Source organism: Tachysurus fulvidraco, chromosome 1 (assembly GCF_022655615.1).
Source record: "Tachysurus fulvidraco isolate hzauxx_2018 chromosome 1, HZAU_PFXX_2.0, whole genome shotgun sequence".
Lineage (NCBI taxonomy): Eukaryota > Metazoa > Chordata > Actinopteri > Siluriformes > Bagridae > Tachysurus > Tachysurus fulvidraco.
In genome coordinates, this window is record NC_062518.1 from 9,283,414 (window position 1) to 9,300,863 (window position 17,450).

The following is a 17,450-nucleotide window of genomic DNA, read 5'->3' on the forward strand; positions in this document are numbered from 1 at the left end:
TTCTAAAGTGAAGATGACAACACAGGTTTGCAGCTAACCTCAACTGAACTTCCAACAATCAACGTCAAATCCTCAGACTTGCGGGATTTTAGATTGGCCATCTGACCGCAAGCTGTTTTGGAAGATGGTGCTGCAGTAAAAAATTATACTGTGGAGTGAGAGCATCCATTCTAATCACTTTATTTGGAACAAAGAAACCCTAGACAGCTGTCCAGCACCACAAAGATTACATTTGGTATCTATGCAGCCCAAACAACTCAGGAGGCTGGCTGGAGTGGGAAACCTATCCAATAATATCAATAACAATAACAATACTACTACTATTACTACTACCACTGAAGGGGTGGTCACACTTTTCATTCCACTGATTTTCATTCATACTGTACACATGCAAATAACGGAGGCCAGAAACACAAGCTCAATGTGAAGGAGTTCCACATGTCAGGTTTGTTGAACTTTTTTAGCCTGCAAATTTTTATCATGTGAAGATGTGTGACTAATAGGAGATTGACACATCACAGTGTGACCTATTCAGAAATGTCAAGATAGAGGAAGCACTGAGTTCAGTTGAGTGTTGCATAAAGGAAGCAAATATTGTAAACGCACAATCAGTAAGTTAGCTGGACATTATAGAATAAATCAGAAGCCTTTATTTTGTCATATATACGTTACAGCAACTTTGGAGGTTGGGATCAGAGCACAAGGTCAGACATGATACTGCACTCCTGGAGAAGAGAGGGTTAAGGGTCTTGCTTAAGAGCCCAACAGTGGCAGCTTGGCAGTACTGGGGTTTGAACCCTGATCCTCCGATGGACAACTGAGAGCCTTACCCGCTTTAGCCACCGCGGCCCTCCAGTGTATTGATAATAAAGGTTAAAAAAAAACACACATACCTTGGTATGTGATGTCATGTAGTTCCACCCATATTTGTGATCCCTCCATACTGCTACTACCACTATTACTAGCAATAATCACTGACACCATCATCATTATTATTAATAAGAGCTGATGCGATGAATCTGAGGTGAAAACCCCTGTTAGTGTTACTAAGGTTATTTTCACATAAGCAGTGTTTAATCTATTAAAATATAACCCTGCCATGTTGTCCCCCTTTATGAGGTTCATCAACAGGTGAGAACACGGAGAAGACATCACATTTGGGTGCAGACCAAATAAAAAAGTCCAAACAGAAAACAAAGCTGAAGTGCCACTTTCCGGATGTGTTCTTGGGTGTTTACACTAACAAACAACAGTAGATAACAAGTGTTGGATGTGATACACAAATTCCTTTAATCTAGTATATTTTGTGATGTCTACAGGCACTTGAAACAGCTTTGCTTACCTTTTCCTGTCCTCGTATTCCGACCAATGACTGAAGTACATATTTAACATTGCATGCTTCTCAGACAACAGTGTAAAAAAAATAGATCCTTTAAATTATATAGTGCAAAAACCACACACAACCAAATATTAGACCCATTTTAGACCACTAAATTGTCTATTCATTAAAATGATAATGAGTAATAATTTGGTAGTGCAATCTGATAAATTGCTTGTGTAGTGTGTGTATTACGGATGATTTAGTGGGGAAAAATGCAAATTCTAGTAAATTCTTAACAAAGGAGGGGGAGACAAAAACGATAGCCATGGCCAATTCAGTAGAATCCTCCAGGAAACCGATTAGCATATCAGCTTGGATGTGTTTTTAGCAACAATATCCTTGCAGGCTCTGTGAGTGAATTCATGAGGATGCATAGTGAATGAGTTAAATATAAATGTACAGTGGACAACAAATATGAGCCTGAATTAGATTTGTTTTAAGCGTACTGTAGGCTGTTAATATTGTCTAGGCACTTGTTAAGAAAAGTTTTCAAACTAGAACCTGATTATAATTATGACTCATAAGGCCACGATGTGACTCTGAAAAGTCATAAGAAATTGAACTTACCTTCATCAATACTGTTTCGCTAAGTTTTTCCCGGTTCACGATCTTTATGGCGACTTTCTGACATGTGACACAGTGAATCCCCAACTTCACCAAACCTAAGACAAAAGACAGGAGATAAAAGGAAAAAAAAAGTTATAAAAGCGTTTCCTCAAAAGAATGCTCGGTGACAATAAAGAGCCTCGCTCAGTACTTTCATTGGACATGAAAATTGTCTCCTTCATGCGTAAAATGAACACACCAGCACACGTTTCAAAAAAGGACGGTAAATGTCAGAGAACATACATAAACACAAACAAGGCCAGATCAGTGATGGAAATCCCTGAACAGCTTTCCGTCAGAGCAACCATAAAAACGAAGCTGGTTCTTCACTCAAAGCCCAACAGTGCAGCATCTATATATCACACGCCGTCTCCAAATGCCAAGGCTTTGCATCTTTTTATTACCGCCATGCATTTTTTCTAGCCAGCCTCTGCATATCAAACTGTTGATTTCCCTGCAGAGTCACCCAGCGAGCTGAGGGTCTGCGCACACCTGACGCCTCTCTGCCTCTCTTTTATGTCCATGTGTCATTAGAGCCTGAAGGGCAGTGTAATGCCAAAGTCTCCTTCATTCCCTGCTGAATGTGTGAAAAGATGTAGAATCCTGCATCCAGGGACCAAGTGAATATTTCAACTTTGTGCATTGCCTTTATGAGACGTATCTCAAGGCACAAAGAAAAACACAGAGTAATATATTAAGAATTAAAGGTCATAATGCTCTATAAATTGTGGCATTTAATTCAGGAATTCTGAATTTCACAATACAAAATGATATCAGTCTACATGAATCAGTCAAGAATAACATTTATTCTTTGAAGAAATGGCATTAAAAAGTCATGTCAACAGTTTACTTTTAGCTGCTAGTTTAACTAATAAAATAAAACGAAATAAAATGGCCTAATTTCTTATAGATATGTGGTATTTCATTTCATCCTTGGGTTTATATTGTTACTAAACCAAACACAATACAACACTCTATGCATTTAATCAACACTTTCTAAATCTCAGCAGTTCATTAACTATTTTAGCTTTAGTGAGCCCTACTGTTGTCACTAAAAGCTTTGTTTATTCTGCTACAAGCTCCTCCCTCTTCTGTTTACTGATGCAGATTAGTGCGTAAATTGTTCTCATAAAATACAGCCCATATATTTGATACACGTGTATATATGTGCTATGTGTTGGACTACTGATTGGAAGGTCGTGATTTCGAATCCCTTGGCCACCAAGCTGCCACTCATGGCACCAAGCTAACCCTCAGTTGCTCAGCTGTATACATGAGATAAATGTTAGTCGCTGTGGATACGGGCGTCTGCAAAAATGCCGTAAATGTAAATGTGTTTGTGATTAAGAGCCGTATTCAAAGTTGCACACATTGATATTCAGACCTGAGATGTAACAACTGACTGACAAGCGACTCAAACAGTTGTAAGAGTTTGAAACATGGGCCAAAAACATGCACTAAACTTATTACACAACCCGATGTCTGTATACATAATTTAATTTAAACAAATTTTGTACAACTGCAGCATTTTTGTTTTTTACAGAGTGCAAACTAACCAAACTTCACCACAGCACAGACAATAATTTATCAGATTGACAAATCAGTGAATTAAAAGCATAATAAAAACAGCTTACACTGCACACACAAATGTTTTTTTTACACTGCTATAATTCAAGCTCATGGTGCAGTACATATGTTTTTTGGATCTAGTGCTATTTAAGCTGATGAATAAACCATATTGTTAAATAAACCAAATGTACTAGGGTGCAATACACAATATACACAATATACAATAGTAACGTATTCTAAACACTTATTAGATGTTTGCCACCTTCTCGTTCATACATCATCATATTAGTCTTTCTTTTCATTTGTTTTTTGTTTAATTTCTATACTAAAAATTGAAGGGATATACATGTATGTATATATATATATATATATATATATATATATATATATATATATATATATATATATATATACGTATGTATATATGTATGTATATATATATATATACGTATGTATATACACATATATATATATATATATATATATTTATATATATACACACACTCACACACATATATATATAGATATATATATATACACACACACACACACACACACACACATATATATACATAGATATATATATATATATATATATATATATATATGCTCAAACAAGAATCAACTGTGTAAAAAAATAAAAGAAGAAAAACAAAAATGAAATCATGTGCTTCTCTTCTGCAGCGATGCCCTGAAAGCCTCCAAATATTCATTATTCAAACAGTAGGCATGTCCAAATAAACATAAGCATGAAGTGTCCATTCTGGCACAATATGGAAACACACTGAAAGCTGTGTAGAAAACACACAACCTCTGTTTAGATGCTAATCTGGATTTCAGTCAAACATTTCAATATGAATAAATGCATACAGAACAGGCAAATTAATGGCTCAACACATGTTAGTCAGAGAGAGTGGGAGTGCAAGGGCATGCACACAAAGAGCAGGCAAAGCCTCCACATAGCCCGAGAACTGAGAAACATATCCACATATGTTAAAATATCCACGCCAAATTACAGTCTCTCATTCAAGCATATAATACACACACACACACACAATTACTGCATATGAATAACATATGGTTGAAATTACTTTGCTGGCATGGTTTGGAGCCACTTGTCCTTTTATAAGGACAGACATTAAAAATTATTCAAAACAGATTAACTTTATCCTATGATGGATTCTATCTTGATATGAGTTTCTTTTATCACTATCATCAAAACACCAACTGAGGAGATTTTTCTTTGGCACGACATTGTGCATCGTTCAGTACAGTTCCAGAGATGTGGAGAATCTAAGCCAAGACATACTGAGAAAGTTCTGGTAGCTTGTGGTGGTCCAACACCTCACTTAGATCCTTTATCTCAGGTTGTAATTCATTTTTGGTCTGAATAGTATATTCTTTTTATGTGAAAATAAAACGAATGAAATACTAATTTAAGTCAATTTTTAAAGCTTAGTTCAACATTTAGCCATTCTTAGCCAGGAGTCCAAAACCAAAGTGGGGTGGGAGGAACGGCATGTCTTATCTCCCCTGTCAATCACAACATCACTAGCCAATCATGAGAATCTGTAAGCTCACGAATACGGAAGACGTTGTATAGCAGTTTCCTCTGACTGTGTTATGATGCCTTGTGAAGCAGCATAAGACACTGATGAAATGTTTGACTGGAAGTTTGTCTAAGCCCTGACCCTCCCTTGTGGATGGACGCTAAAATTTTATGCCATCCAGAGCACACTTTACTAGTTAGCTATTAGTCTCTCATGTAACAGCAGTTGCACATGCACACTACTTACAGTTATAGGATTTTAGACTGCTAACCACTAATATGAACTGAAATATAGAGTCACTTTTGTTCTTTTGTCATTTTTTTTTTAAATCCAGATTGGTGCAATTCTAACTGTCTAAAAGTGTAAATCTGCAGGCTATGACAAATGCATATACATTTCCTACTAAGGGGTAACACAGTAACTACACTGAACATGTCTTTATTCCCTGAGGAAAAGTACATGGAAGCTCCTGTTGGAGATTCTGCTAGAAATAATGAGAAGGTCTGTACGCTTTGGCCTTCTTTAGTCACTATGCTGCACAGATAAACAGATCAACATCACTGAGTCAAACATTTCTCCCAGCAGGTCAACATGCAGTGTACTTGCCATTTTTGCAGTGGGAAACAACACTCTTCCATGAGAGATTTGTCCGCTAACACTTCGCAGCTAACTCTGAGAGCTGAAATCTCATGGCGGAGGCATGTGTGAACAGAGCTGTCAAATCTCTGTGTAAAAACCGAGAATGCAGGGAAAAAACGAGCACATGAAGTAATTTAGACATTTATCTGTATTCTTTCCTCTTGAAAATTCCTAATGAACTGTTTATAAACATATATCCTAAACTGAAAACTTTGTAAACAAACATCTTTTATATGCATGTGATATAAAATTAATCCAATCCCAAGTTGAAGCATGAATCAAGGTTTGGTGCCAACGTTACCATAACAACAAGAAACACGCAACTGCGCTTTTTAATCTGTTTCAGCCACACGTCATCCAAATGTGATCATTACACAAACAGCAAGGAAGGAAGGAAGGAAGGAAGGAAGGAAGGAAGGAAGGAAGGAACATGAGGGGGGTCAGAAAGGAAGGTGGAAGAGCAGAAAGAAAAGAAAGAAGGACACTAAAAAGGAAGGTAAAAGAGAAGAAAAGAAATGAAGGAAGGAAGGAAGGAAGGAAGGAAGGAAGGAAGGAAGGAAGGAAGGAAGGAAGGAAGGAAGGAAGGAAGGAAGGAAGGAAGGAACATGAAAGCGGCAGAAAGGAAGGTGGCAGGGCAGAAATGAAGGAAGGAGGAACACTAAAACGAAGGAAGGAAGGAAGGAAGGAAGGAAGGAAGGAAGGAAGGAAGGAAGGAAGGAAGGAAATTAACATAAATCCTAACAGAGTTATCAACTCCCTGTGGAATGACACTGACAGCATTTAACTAATCAATATTGAAGAGTTCACGGGTTATAAATAGGCATTGCCTGTGACCTTTAAACAAAGCATCAGTGCATTAGTGATGTCCAGGGATTCCCCCATCAACCTGCTCCAGACATTGTCCACATGTTCTCTGTCCTTTTGTCTGTCTCACACATTCAATTATCATATTCCTTAGTTCCATTTGTTGATGTGAAATCTTACAACTTCTACAGAGAAGCTTTTGCTGAAAATCATAGTCACACTGTCAAAAGGCTCTGCGATCCCTCGCTGATCTATATTTGAATAATGCACTCAGTGTCATAATAACAAATAATTAATCAGACAGTCAAGTAAACGCAGGCTGCTCGAGTCCAAATGAAATGTGTGAAAACAGTTTTCCTTACAGGCTGCATTTATATTGCATTGTGATCCGTGTGTGGCTTTTTTCTTTCTTTCTTTCTTTGTTATAATTTACTGTCAGTGTTTTTTTCATAGGGGGAACGGTGGCTTAGTGGTTAGCACGTTCGCCTCCCACCTCCAGGATCGGGGTTCGATTCCCATTTGCATGTTCTCCCCGTGCCTTCGGGGCACTCCGTCCAGGGTGCATCCTGCCTTGATGCCCAATGACACCTGAGATAGGCACAGGCTCCCTGTGACCCAAGGTAGTGAGTGAGTGTTTTTTTCATCATTTATTTCACAACTTTTGCAGCGCCATACGTGCATCTGATACGTCCTGATTTCAAGCATTAATCTGTATACATCTTTAGGTTTCTATTTGGTTCCCTATGAATGATCTAATAACAATAGTATTAACATCAAAAGAGATTTTTAAACTCTTAGATGATTGATTCCAAGTATACAGCCTGGAGCTTGGTTCTATAAAAACAGCTTGCGTTTAGGGTGAGCGAGATCCAGCACTGAAATGCCATCAGAAGAAAATGTATGTCTCGCATCTTACAAGTCAGTTTACCTGACAGTTGTACAGAGGTGATAATATACTACATGCCTGTGCAAGGCCCAGACTCCTGGGCTCTGGCCTGCTGGGAGGACATACACACACCCCGAGATTGTGGGTCATGATCCGTATGAGTCATTTTGCTGAGGCTTAGGTTTCATTCCAAAGTGTTGGGGAAAAAAAGGAATAATAACGATGCAAAATGATGCCATATTATGTACATCATGTAAATATAGAGTATACAGATTTAAAACTTTTTAAAAAAAAACATCAATGGAAATGAACTTATTGGACATTTTCAATCAGTATAAACAAATGAATCATTTTATTGCTACATATCTGATCTAGTCAGGAAACTGTTGACCTTCAGTTTCAACTCCTACAAATTTATGTTTGATATCACCATTTACTTTGAATATATAAACATTTGCAAAAGAGATACATTTCCATTTTTTTGGCCTCTGGTATAAAGAGATAAATCTACTAGATGCATGTTTTGTAGTTCATAAATTTTGCTTCAGGTTTTCAGATGGTTTCCCATTTATGAACAAGACAATATTATTTTTTTCACTTGTATAAAAAGACACATATTTGCATAGAGAATAAACAGAAATACACTTCCTGGTTGGTCAATGGAAATATAAGCACCATAGAGACTCTTCTGTCGAATGACAAGTCGAATATAAAAAGACATACATTTATATGACGTGCAAAATTTGAGGGCTTAAAGCAATCACACAGCTCCAGGGTCTTCAGTTTGATCCTGAATTCAGGTCACTACTTTTGCAAGAATAAAACCTAAATACCTAAACATACTAATTTAAATGTTCAAATGTACTCAATGCTCAGGTTTGACTATATAGCAGAAGAGGTATGGGGTCATCAGACGATGATGCTGAATGACAACTTTCTGGTGGACATCTCACAAATGTCTCTTAAATTAGCCCAAGATGTGTGATTTAGCATTTTACAAAAGCTGTATTGTTGTTTTTTGTTCCAAACCCCAGTCCATATAATCATAATCAATCATCCAACAAAATTTTATAAACAATATATATGTATTAATGATACAAACAATTATATTGTTGTTACTTCATTTGGTTATGTTGAGTACAAAAATGATGAATGAATGAATGAATGAATGAATGAATGAATGAATGAATGAATGAATGAATGAATGAATGAATGAATGGTAACTTATCAATAGCATCCCTCCAAAAATTCATCCATCCAGCCATGTTTAGTTCATTCATCTATGACGTTAGAAGCCCTGAACCGCCCACACTGGTCCAAAAGACAACTGCAGAAAGGAAAAGCTGATGAGCTCTTTGTTCTTTCACAGGCAAGCAGCATCATCTACTCAAATGATGAGATCCCACACCCAGGAATAAAACACACACACACCTCTGATACAGCCAGCAGCATCGAAACCCAACATATCATGTCCTTTGTGTTTTTTCTCTCTTCCTGTCTGCATTTTGGCAGCGAAAATCTTTCAATTAGGCCTTTTTATAGCTCTTGCCTAGAGGAAGGAGTATCTGGAGATCTCCATCAACCCACACACACCATGATATCAGGGAGCTAGCCATGTGTGTTCAGTAGGACATTAAGAGGCAATTTTTTAGCACACTAACATGCCAAGCATCTGTGCAGACCTGCATCATGTGTTTGCTTTGCATTTTAAATGGTGTATAGGGAACACGCTGCCTGCTCATATCTTAATCATTGCAATCACTCTGACCTACATTGAGCTGGACGTCTATCTATCTGTCTGTCTGTCTGTCTGTCTGTCTGTCTGTCTGTCTGTCCGTCCGTCCGTCCGTCCGTCCGTCCGTCCGTCCATCCATTCATTAATCCATCCATCCATCCATCCATCCATCCATCCATTTTCTATATCGCTTATCTGACACTGGGTTGCGGGGAACCTGAAGGCCTATTCGAGAGGACTTGGGGAACGAGGCAGGGGACACCCTGGACAGGGCTCAAGTCCTGGCAGAATCACACACACACAGACAATTTAGAGATGCCAATTAGACTATGACACATGCCTTGTGGAGAAAACTGGAGTATCCGGAGAGAATCTCTGAAGCATGGGGAGGCAAACGTGCTAACCAATAAGACTGAAGGTGAACTCATCATAATAGGGTCTAAAGTTTCATAGTAACTGAAAGCAGGCATTTCTTTTTATAAATGCCATGTCTTCAGAATAACTTGGCTAAATTTACATTTTTCATTTTTGCCAAGTTAGGGCAAAGCAAGACAGATTTACAGAGAGAAAGTATAATGTGTCATCACAATAACGCAAATTAGATATTTATTCTAATCTTGAATAACACATATTAGGAAGTTATTACAACGCTAATTCTTTAGTATGTCTTAGAGATTTGCTTGTATAATAGCGTAGAGAGAGCAAGTGCAGTTTGCAGGTGACTGGTGTTATGAGAAAAACCATTTGGAAGCTCAACAATGTGCCATCTGGGGCTGTCAGTGCTGTGATTGATGATCAACTAATCCAAAAATGAATCACATACACACTAAATAAATGAAAAGAGGCTTAGCGTTGGAGCTTGCAAAACTCTGCAGTAACTTTGGAAAAAGATACAGGCAGCGTGTCATCACAAAAATTATCCCCCGTACACCACTCCCCCACCCGTTCGAGGTGCTTTTGCTCTCTTCCCACCTAAAGCACTGTGTTAATGCAGCAGGCTATTGGAGATACAATCTGAAATGCCATCTGGTTATTGCAAATGAATAGACATAATGGGACTTGCCTAAGGGGTGGCAGTGGCTTCCCGCTTACCCCCATTCCCCCGCCTATCGAATACAGACTCCCGTGGAGCTCTGAGAGAGAGAAACTCATCATGACTGTAGAACTGTTCCACTCTTAAGGCGGTGAAAAAACAAACTGTACCGAGGGCAAGACAGGGAAAGATGATCACCCTCATCATCATCATTATCATCATCATCTCCACCATCATCTCCACCTTCATTATCTTCTTCATGATAACCTCTATGGTACAAAGAATATATTTAGTCTAAGTGCATCCTAACGTCTAATTGTAATGAAACCATTTCTGGTGGATATCACTAATTCTTTTGGGTAAACCCTCATCTCCCACAGCAATCATTTAATACTCAGCCAAGCTCATTTCTCACTCCCTAAAGGCTTGAAGAATCAATGAACTGGTGATTCCCACTGCAATTCCTAACACATTGTGAGAGTTTCTCAGATCACAGTGTCCATGGTTCAAATGCAGCAGGCTTAGCAGTTCTGTAGGCTCTAGGTACAGCTTCCCATAAGCAAAAGAGCCAAGCACCAGACAGTTTTCCAGATGCTACCAGCTCTGATTCAAAAAGATGAGGATACGCGCCAGCAGCATTAAATTTGTGTTTATTGCCCCTAACGAACGTCAAGGGGAGCCAAATAGGTCCTCAAGGGCTAAGCTGTTATTTGTGCCTCATATTACGGTGCGAAAGTTACCATGATGTCAGCGCTTGGCTGTGTTGACAGAGCAAGCCCAGGGAGTCATAAAAATAATCCTAATAACCGAAGTAATTGTGACAATAATGAGAATTAGGAATATTTTTATAATTAGATTTCGCAATAATGGTGCACTTCAAAAATTACACTTGGCCTGAATAGTCATGTCGACATCCAGGATCAATTCTGGGATACAGGGTATCCTATCAGGCTAAGCCCATATTCTGTTGAACGGCTATTCACTACACAGCTTTCACTCATGTTGAGCCTCCTTGAACCATACCAAGCACGAAAGTTTTCTCTAGAACAAGAGAACGTGTCCCTGGATCATGCCTGGGCTAAAAAAAAATGCTTTCATGCTTAACCAGCCTCTCTGGGCAGTCTGGGAAAAAATAAACTCAAATATACCTTGTAACTCTGAGATTACACATCCCACAATGCATACAACCTTGAGATAGTACTGGACAACCAGCTAGCCTTCTTGCCTCACAATGCTAAACTGATTCAGTCACGCAGGTTGTTTCTCAACAACATCAGAAGGTTCTGTCCATTTTGATAGCAAGTCCAAGATTTGTTTTCAATCCCACCCAGATCACCCAACATCACCCCAATGCTGCATACCCTCCACTGGTTTCATGTAGTTCCCAATATCAAATTTAAACATGAATGCTTACAAGAAAATCCTATCTACCTTAGGGCACTTCTCAGACCCTGCTCTGCACAGCTTGACTAACAGCTTGACTTAACCAACCATCCTTCAAAGTACAAGGCAAACATGGATCAAGACTATTCTTTGTCTACTGTACCTACAAGAACTCAGAAGTATATACTAAATACAGGCATAATACCTGCAAAAAGGACTATTTTACACAAAAGGTATATGTGTAGGTGATGGCTTTTATTTTATTAAAACACAACAGATTCATTAGAACAAACCACTCTTGTGATTAATAAGTCCAAACAAGCTACACTAAATGAAAATGGAAATAGACTGCATTGCTTCTGAAGGACCTAACAAGTCATTCCTAAAATCTGTGCCCTTTATAACCCATATTGTATGCTGAATTTTAGTTTTATTTGTAAGTCAGGTCATTTTGCGTCTGCTGTTAATGGACTCTGTGTTTATCTTTCGACTCATCTTATGTACACATTATCGACTTCAAAGCTAAAAACTTGCCTCTTCACCAAGCACTAAAAATAATCCTTTTTGTTGTTATTGTTGTTTCTGACCTAGCGAACTAGCTTTAGAATATTTTTTTGATATAGACTAAAAAGATTCCATAAATCAACCTGAATTAGAGTTTCTGCTAAATGGTGCAAATAAAAATGCAAAGGTGAAGAAGAATATCCATGTCTAAAAACATGGTTTTCTTAGCTTTTGGGTATTTAGCAAAAGGGGGAGATACAGCATTGTGGCATGGAAAAAAATGTCTTTCTACATTGCACTGTTTTTCATTCCATCATCACACCACAAAATGTCTACACAAAGCCACAGCTTATCGTCATAAATGAAAATCCCAATTTTTTTCGGTGAAATGTATGGAGAGAAGATTCCTGATTTATTGCCAATTTTAAGTGACTCAAATCCCATGGTAGCAATCTAACCCTTCCTCTTAGTCTAAAATAGCAGCTATCAAGAGAGCCCTAAGCAGGCTCCAAGCATCCAATGAATCTATGAAAAGTAGAGGTGCAGTGGGTGGAGTGTAAGGAGGTGACACTCATTATGCTGGCCACAGTCGTAGGGTCCACTGACATCTTTTTCATGCAGCCACTAATGCCATTGCCATCGCCTCTCGGGCTAAATCAATGTGTCAGCTGTGGCTAGCTCATTATCCTGCTGCCTACTGCGTATCACCAGCTCATTGTACTGATTTTTATTATACAGATCTGCTGTTCAACACCACCTTCACTCATATGTGGTCTTTTTATTTTTTCTTGCTCACTCTCTCATGCTGTGAATCCAATAGGAACAAGGACAGTTCCGTAGAAATTCTTGTATAGTTGACTAGGAGGAGTAAGACTTTATATGAAAAGAGGTAAGCAAAGATAAGGTTTGCTGGTTACGGTATGAATTAGTGTGAGGATTTCTCAAGAGTGCTATCTTGCCTGCTGACCAATGTGCTGACACAGAAAATAAAGTAAGCATTATTTTTAGCTCTGGAAAAAAGTGTCTCCTCGGGAAAAAAAAGGAACTGTTAGACCCGATAAGGTTTGCCTACACACCGGGGATGCTGTATGTGTAAAAATTCATCTCTACAACATGACAGTTCATTGATATTCAGAAAGCAAACACACATATGTTCATGTACACAACCAATGAAAACAGATCAGTATCATCATACATCTTCTCAACTGCTAATGTGTTCCTTAATAACATACACGTTATATGTGCACATCATTAAATGAATCCAATGCCAGCCATTCGTGTCAGGCAATAAAGTAATCTGATTGAGGACATATGGAATTACATTAGAGACAGTCACTTATAACGTCTGAAGATCTATCGACCCATTCCCTGTTAGCATCGCCAGATTTACCGAGAAGACACCTCACTGTCACTCCCCTGCCCCAAGGCTCGACCAATCAACTTATCCTGCCGCTGTGCCTCCAGCCAATGGGCTATTGATTAACTGACTTTCTTACTTCTCAAATGAGATTTAGTATGAGGGGATCAGAATCACTCTTGAGACCAGTGACAGGCAGAGCTTAAATAACCATGATTTATTATTTCACATACGATTCAGCCAGTGCATGGTGCATGCAAATAGGTTCAATGAGAAGCCAAAGCATGAGCACATACACTATACGGCCAAAAGTATTTGGACATCATACCTATATGAGCTTGTTGGACAAGCTCCCCTTTCAAACCCATGAGAGTTAACGCATGCATAACATTCTGTTGCATGCATAACAGTCTACATGCTTTTGGGAAGGCTTTCAGCAAGATTTGCAAGTGTCCTTGTGGGAATTTGTTAAGAGTTGTCATGAGGTCAGGCACTGGTGTTGGATGAAAAAGGCCTGGCTGGCAATTGATATTACCATTCATCACAAAATGGGGTTGAGGTCAGGGTTCTGTTCAGGCCACTGAAGTCTTTATAGACCTCGCTTTGTGCAAAGATGCAAAAGTTATGCTAAAACAAGAAAGGGCCTTCTCCAAACTACTGGAAAATATTGAAAGCTTACTGTTTTTCTATGGCACATTAACAATACCCTTTACTAAATCTATGGAACCCAAACCATTATCCCTCCTCCACCAATTTTACTACTGACGCCAGGAGTCCTGATATGTTGTGTCTCCTGGCATCTACTAATCCTCAATCAGATTGTCAGTGAAGCATAATTCATGAGAGAAAACACATCTTAATTCTCCAGAGTCAGTTTTGTGTGCTTTACACCACTTCAGCTAATGTTTGACACTACACACTGTGATCTTATGCTTGTGTGCAGCTGTTCGTCCATGAAATCCTATGAAGCTCTTATGGCAAAGTTCATGGTCATTATGCTTCAAGAAGCAGTCTGGAACTCTATAGTGAGTGGACAGCCAGTTTTTACAACAGTTTCGGTCTGTGAGTTTGGTTGGTTTGTCGCTTCATGTCCCCATCCCAACTAAACTACTGAAAGAAGTGTTACATAAAGCTAGTGAGCCTCTTCTTAATATTATTAACTCCTCGTTATCTTTAGGTTACGTCCCGAAGTCTTTTAAGTTGGCAGTTATTAGGCCACTCATCAAAAAACTTACTTAGACCCAAATGAACTATCAAATTACAGGCCTATCTCACACCTTCCGTTTATGTCTAAAATACTTGAAAAGGTTGTGTCTGTTCAACTGAGCTCCTTCTTACAGGAGAACAATATCTTTGAAGAGTTCCAGTCAGGTTTCAGGCCCCACCATAGTACAGAAACTGCACTTGTTAAAGTTACAAATGACTTGTTCTTAGCTTCGGACCAAGACTGTATGTCCTTATTAGTTCTACTTGACCTTAGTGCTGCATTCGACACTATAGATCACAACATTCTTCTAGATCGCTTACAATATTACACAGGTATTCACGGACAGGCTTTAAGTTGGTTTAGATCCTACTTGTCAGACCGATACCATTTTGTAGAATTAAATGGTGAATCCTCCAGTTTATTACCAGTTAATTATGGGGTCCCTCAAGGATCAGTTCTAGGACCTCTGCTTTTCTCGATATACATGCTTCCATTAGGGAACATTATTAGAAGACTTGGGATTAGTTTCCATTGTTATGCTGACGATACACAGTTATATATCTCATCAAAACCAGATGAAATAGCCACAGTGTCCAAATTAACTCAATGCCTTAGAGAGATAAAAGACTGGATGAGCTGCAATTTTCTGTTGTTAAACTCTGATAAGACAGAAATACTACTCATAGGTCCAAAAACCAGTGCACAGAAACTCTCACAACTTAGCTTCCATTTAGAGGGATGTACTATTACAAGTAGCTCGACAGTGAAAAACCTGGGTGTTATACTAGACAGCAACTTGTCTTTTAAAAACCATATCGCCCATACTACAAAAACAGCCTTCTTCCACCTTAGAAACATTGCCAAGCTGAGAAACATCCTGTCTGTATCTGATGCTGAGAAGCTAGTTCATGCATTCATGACCTCTAGACTGGACTATTGTAATGCATTACTAGGTGGTTGTCCTGCACCTTTAATAAATAGGTTACAGTTAGTCCAAAATGCAGCTGCCAGAGTTCTCACTAGGACAAGAAAGTATGACCATATAACCCCAATTTTATCATCTCTACACTGGCTACCTGTTAAGTTTAGAATTGATTACAAACTGGTGCTACTTACATACAAGGCTCTTAATGGTTTAGCTCCCATGTATCTAACTAGTCTTCTAACACGTTACAATCCTTCATGCTCTCTGAGATCACAAAACTCAGGACTTCTGGTAGTTCCCAGAATATCTAAGTCTACTAAAGGTGGTAGAGCATTTTCTTATTTAGCTCCCAAACTTTTGAATTGTCTTCCTGATAGTGTTCGGGGCTCAGACACACTTTCCCAGTTTAAATGTAGAATAAAAACTCATCTCTTCAGTCAGGCGTACACATAATACATCCTATAATATCATGCACTAGTACATCAGACCTGCACATTTTTATGAACAGCAGATATGTTAATCCTTCTCCACTGCTTCTTTCTTTGTACCCATCCCGAGGCATCCAGACATTGTACCAGCTCCCAACGTCCTCTGTGGGACGAAGCCTTTGGACGTCCACTGAGCCAAGGCCGACTCTAAGAATCCTGGGACATCTCCAGTTAGACTCTGTGATACTAAGGAGATCTGAAGTCCATGATCCTTACACCAATACAACATTTGTTTGACTGTACTGTATATTACAATCACACCCCCAGTGTCACCCATATGAGGATGGGTCCCCCTTGAGTCCGGTTCCTCTCAAGGTTTCTTCCTTTACCAATTTAAGGGAGTTTTTCCTTGCCACTGCTGCCTGAGTCATCTCAGACTTGCTCATAGGGGGATAAATACATACAGACTGTGAACTATATATATCTAATAATAATCTCGAATTTTTTATTCTGTCAATTCTTTTACTTTTATTATTCGTTATTTCCTTTATCATTAATTATGTTTACCTTCTGCTCTATGTTTATGTTCTGTAAAGCTGCTTTGAGACAATGTCTATTGTAAAAACGCTATACAAATAAACTTGAATTGAATTGAATTGAATTGAACTGTTGTTGCCTTAATTTTGCAAGAGCAACACTTTCGGTTGTTTGGGCAGATCTAACATAGCAGAAATACCACAAACTGACTTGAAAGAAAACATTCAAAGAGTTCAAAGAAAGTTGTCATTTCCATTGGTGAGAATTCCATAATTCTCTGTTCTAGTGTATATATTTATGTAGACTCAGTGTGGATTTAAATTCCCTTCTCTTTATACTGCTTAAAGATATACACATTATGGCATTTAAAAAAAAAAATTTATGCATCCTAAAGCATTTCTTGGAATTTGAAATGTTGCTTTATTGTGAATACTATGCACTATATTTTATTACAATACCAATACAGCCTATGGTGGTATGGTAAAGAAGGAAATTTGTCCTGTGATGTCAAATGGAATACAGTCTAACACAAGAGGGGTAAATGTATATATATATATATACATTTACCCCAGCACACACACATATGTATATGGGGGCAGGGTGGCTTAGTGTTTAGCACGTTCGCCTCACACCTCCAGGGTTGAGGGTTCGATTCCCGCCTCTGCCTTGTGTGTGTGGAGTTTGCATGTTCTCCCCGTGCCACAGGGGTTTCCTCAGGGTACTCCGGTTTCCTCCCCCGGTCCAAAGACATGCATGGTAGGTTGATTGGCATCTCTGGAAAATTGTCTGTAGTGTGTGATTGAATGAGTGAATGAGAGTGTGTGTGCCCTGCGATGGATTGGCACTCCGTCCAGGGTGTATCCTGCCTTGATGCCCGATGACGCCTGAGATAGGCACAGGCTCCCC

General features: G+C 38.8%; 1 protein-coding gene across 8 annotated transcripts in view; it reads right to left on the reverse strand.

Moving 5' to 3' along the window:
• brsk2b (BR serine/threonine kinase 2b) overlaps positions 1–17,450 on the reverse strand; it is a 151,019-nt gene that overhangs the window by 69,806 nt on the left and 63,763 nt on the right. For all 8 annotated transcript variants that reach the window (XM_027136886.2, XM_047806851.1, XM_047806912.1 and 5 more), the window contains exon 2: positions 1,949–2,043. In XM_027136886.2, the coding sequence (XP_026992687.1) occupies positions 1,949–2,043 (95 nt within the window). The remainder of the gene's footprint in view (positions 1–1,948; positions 2,044–17,450) is intronic.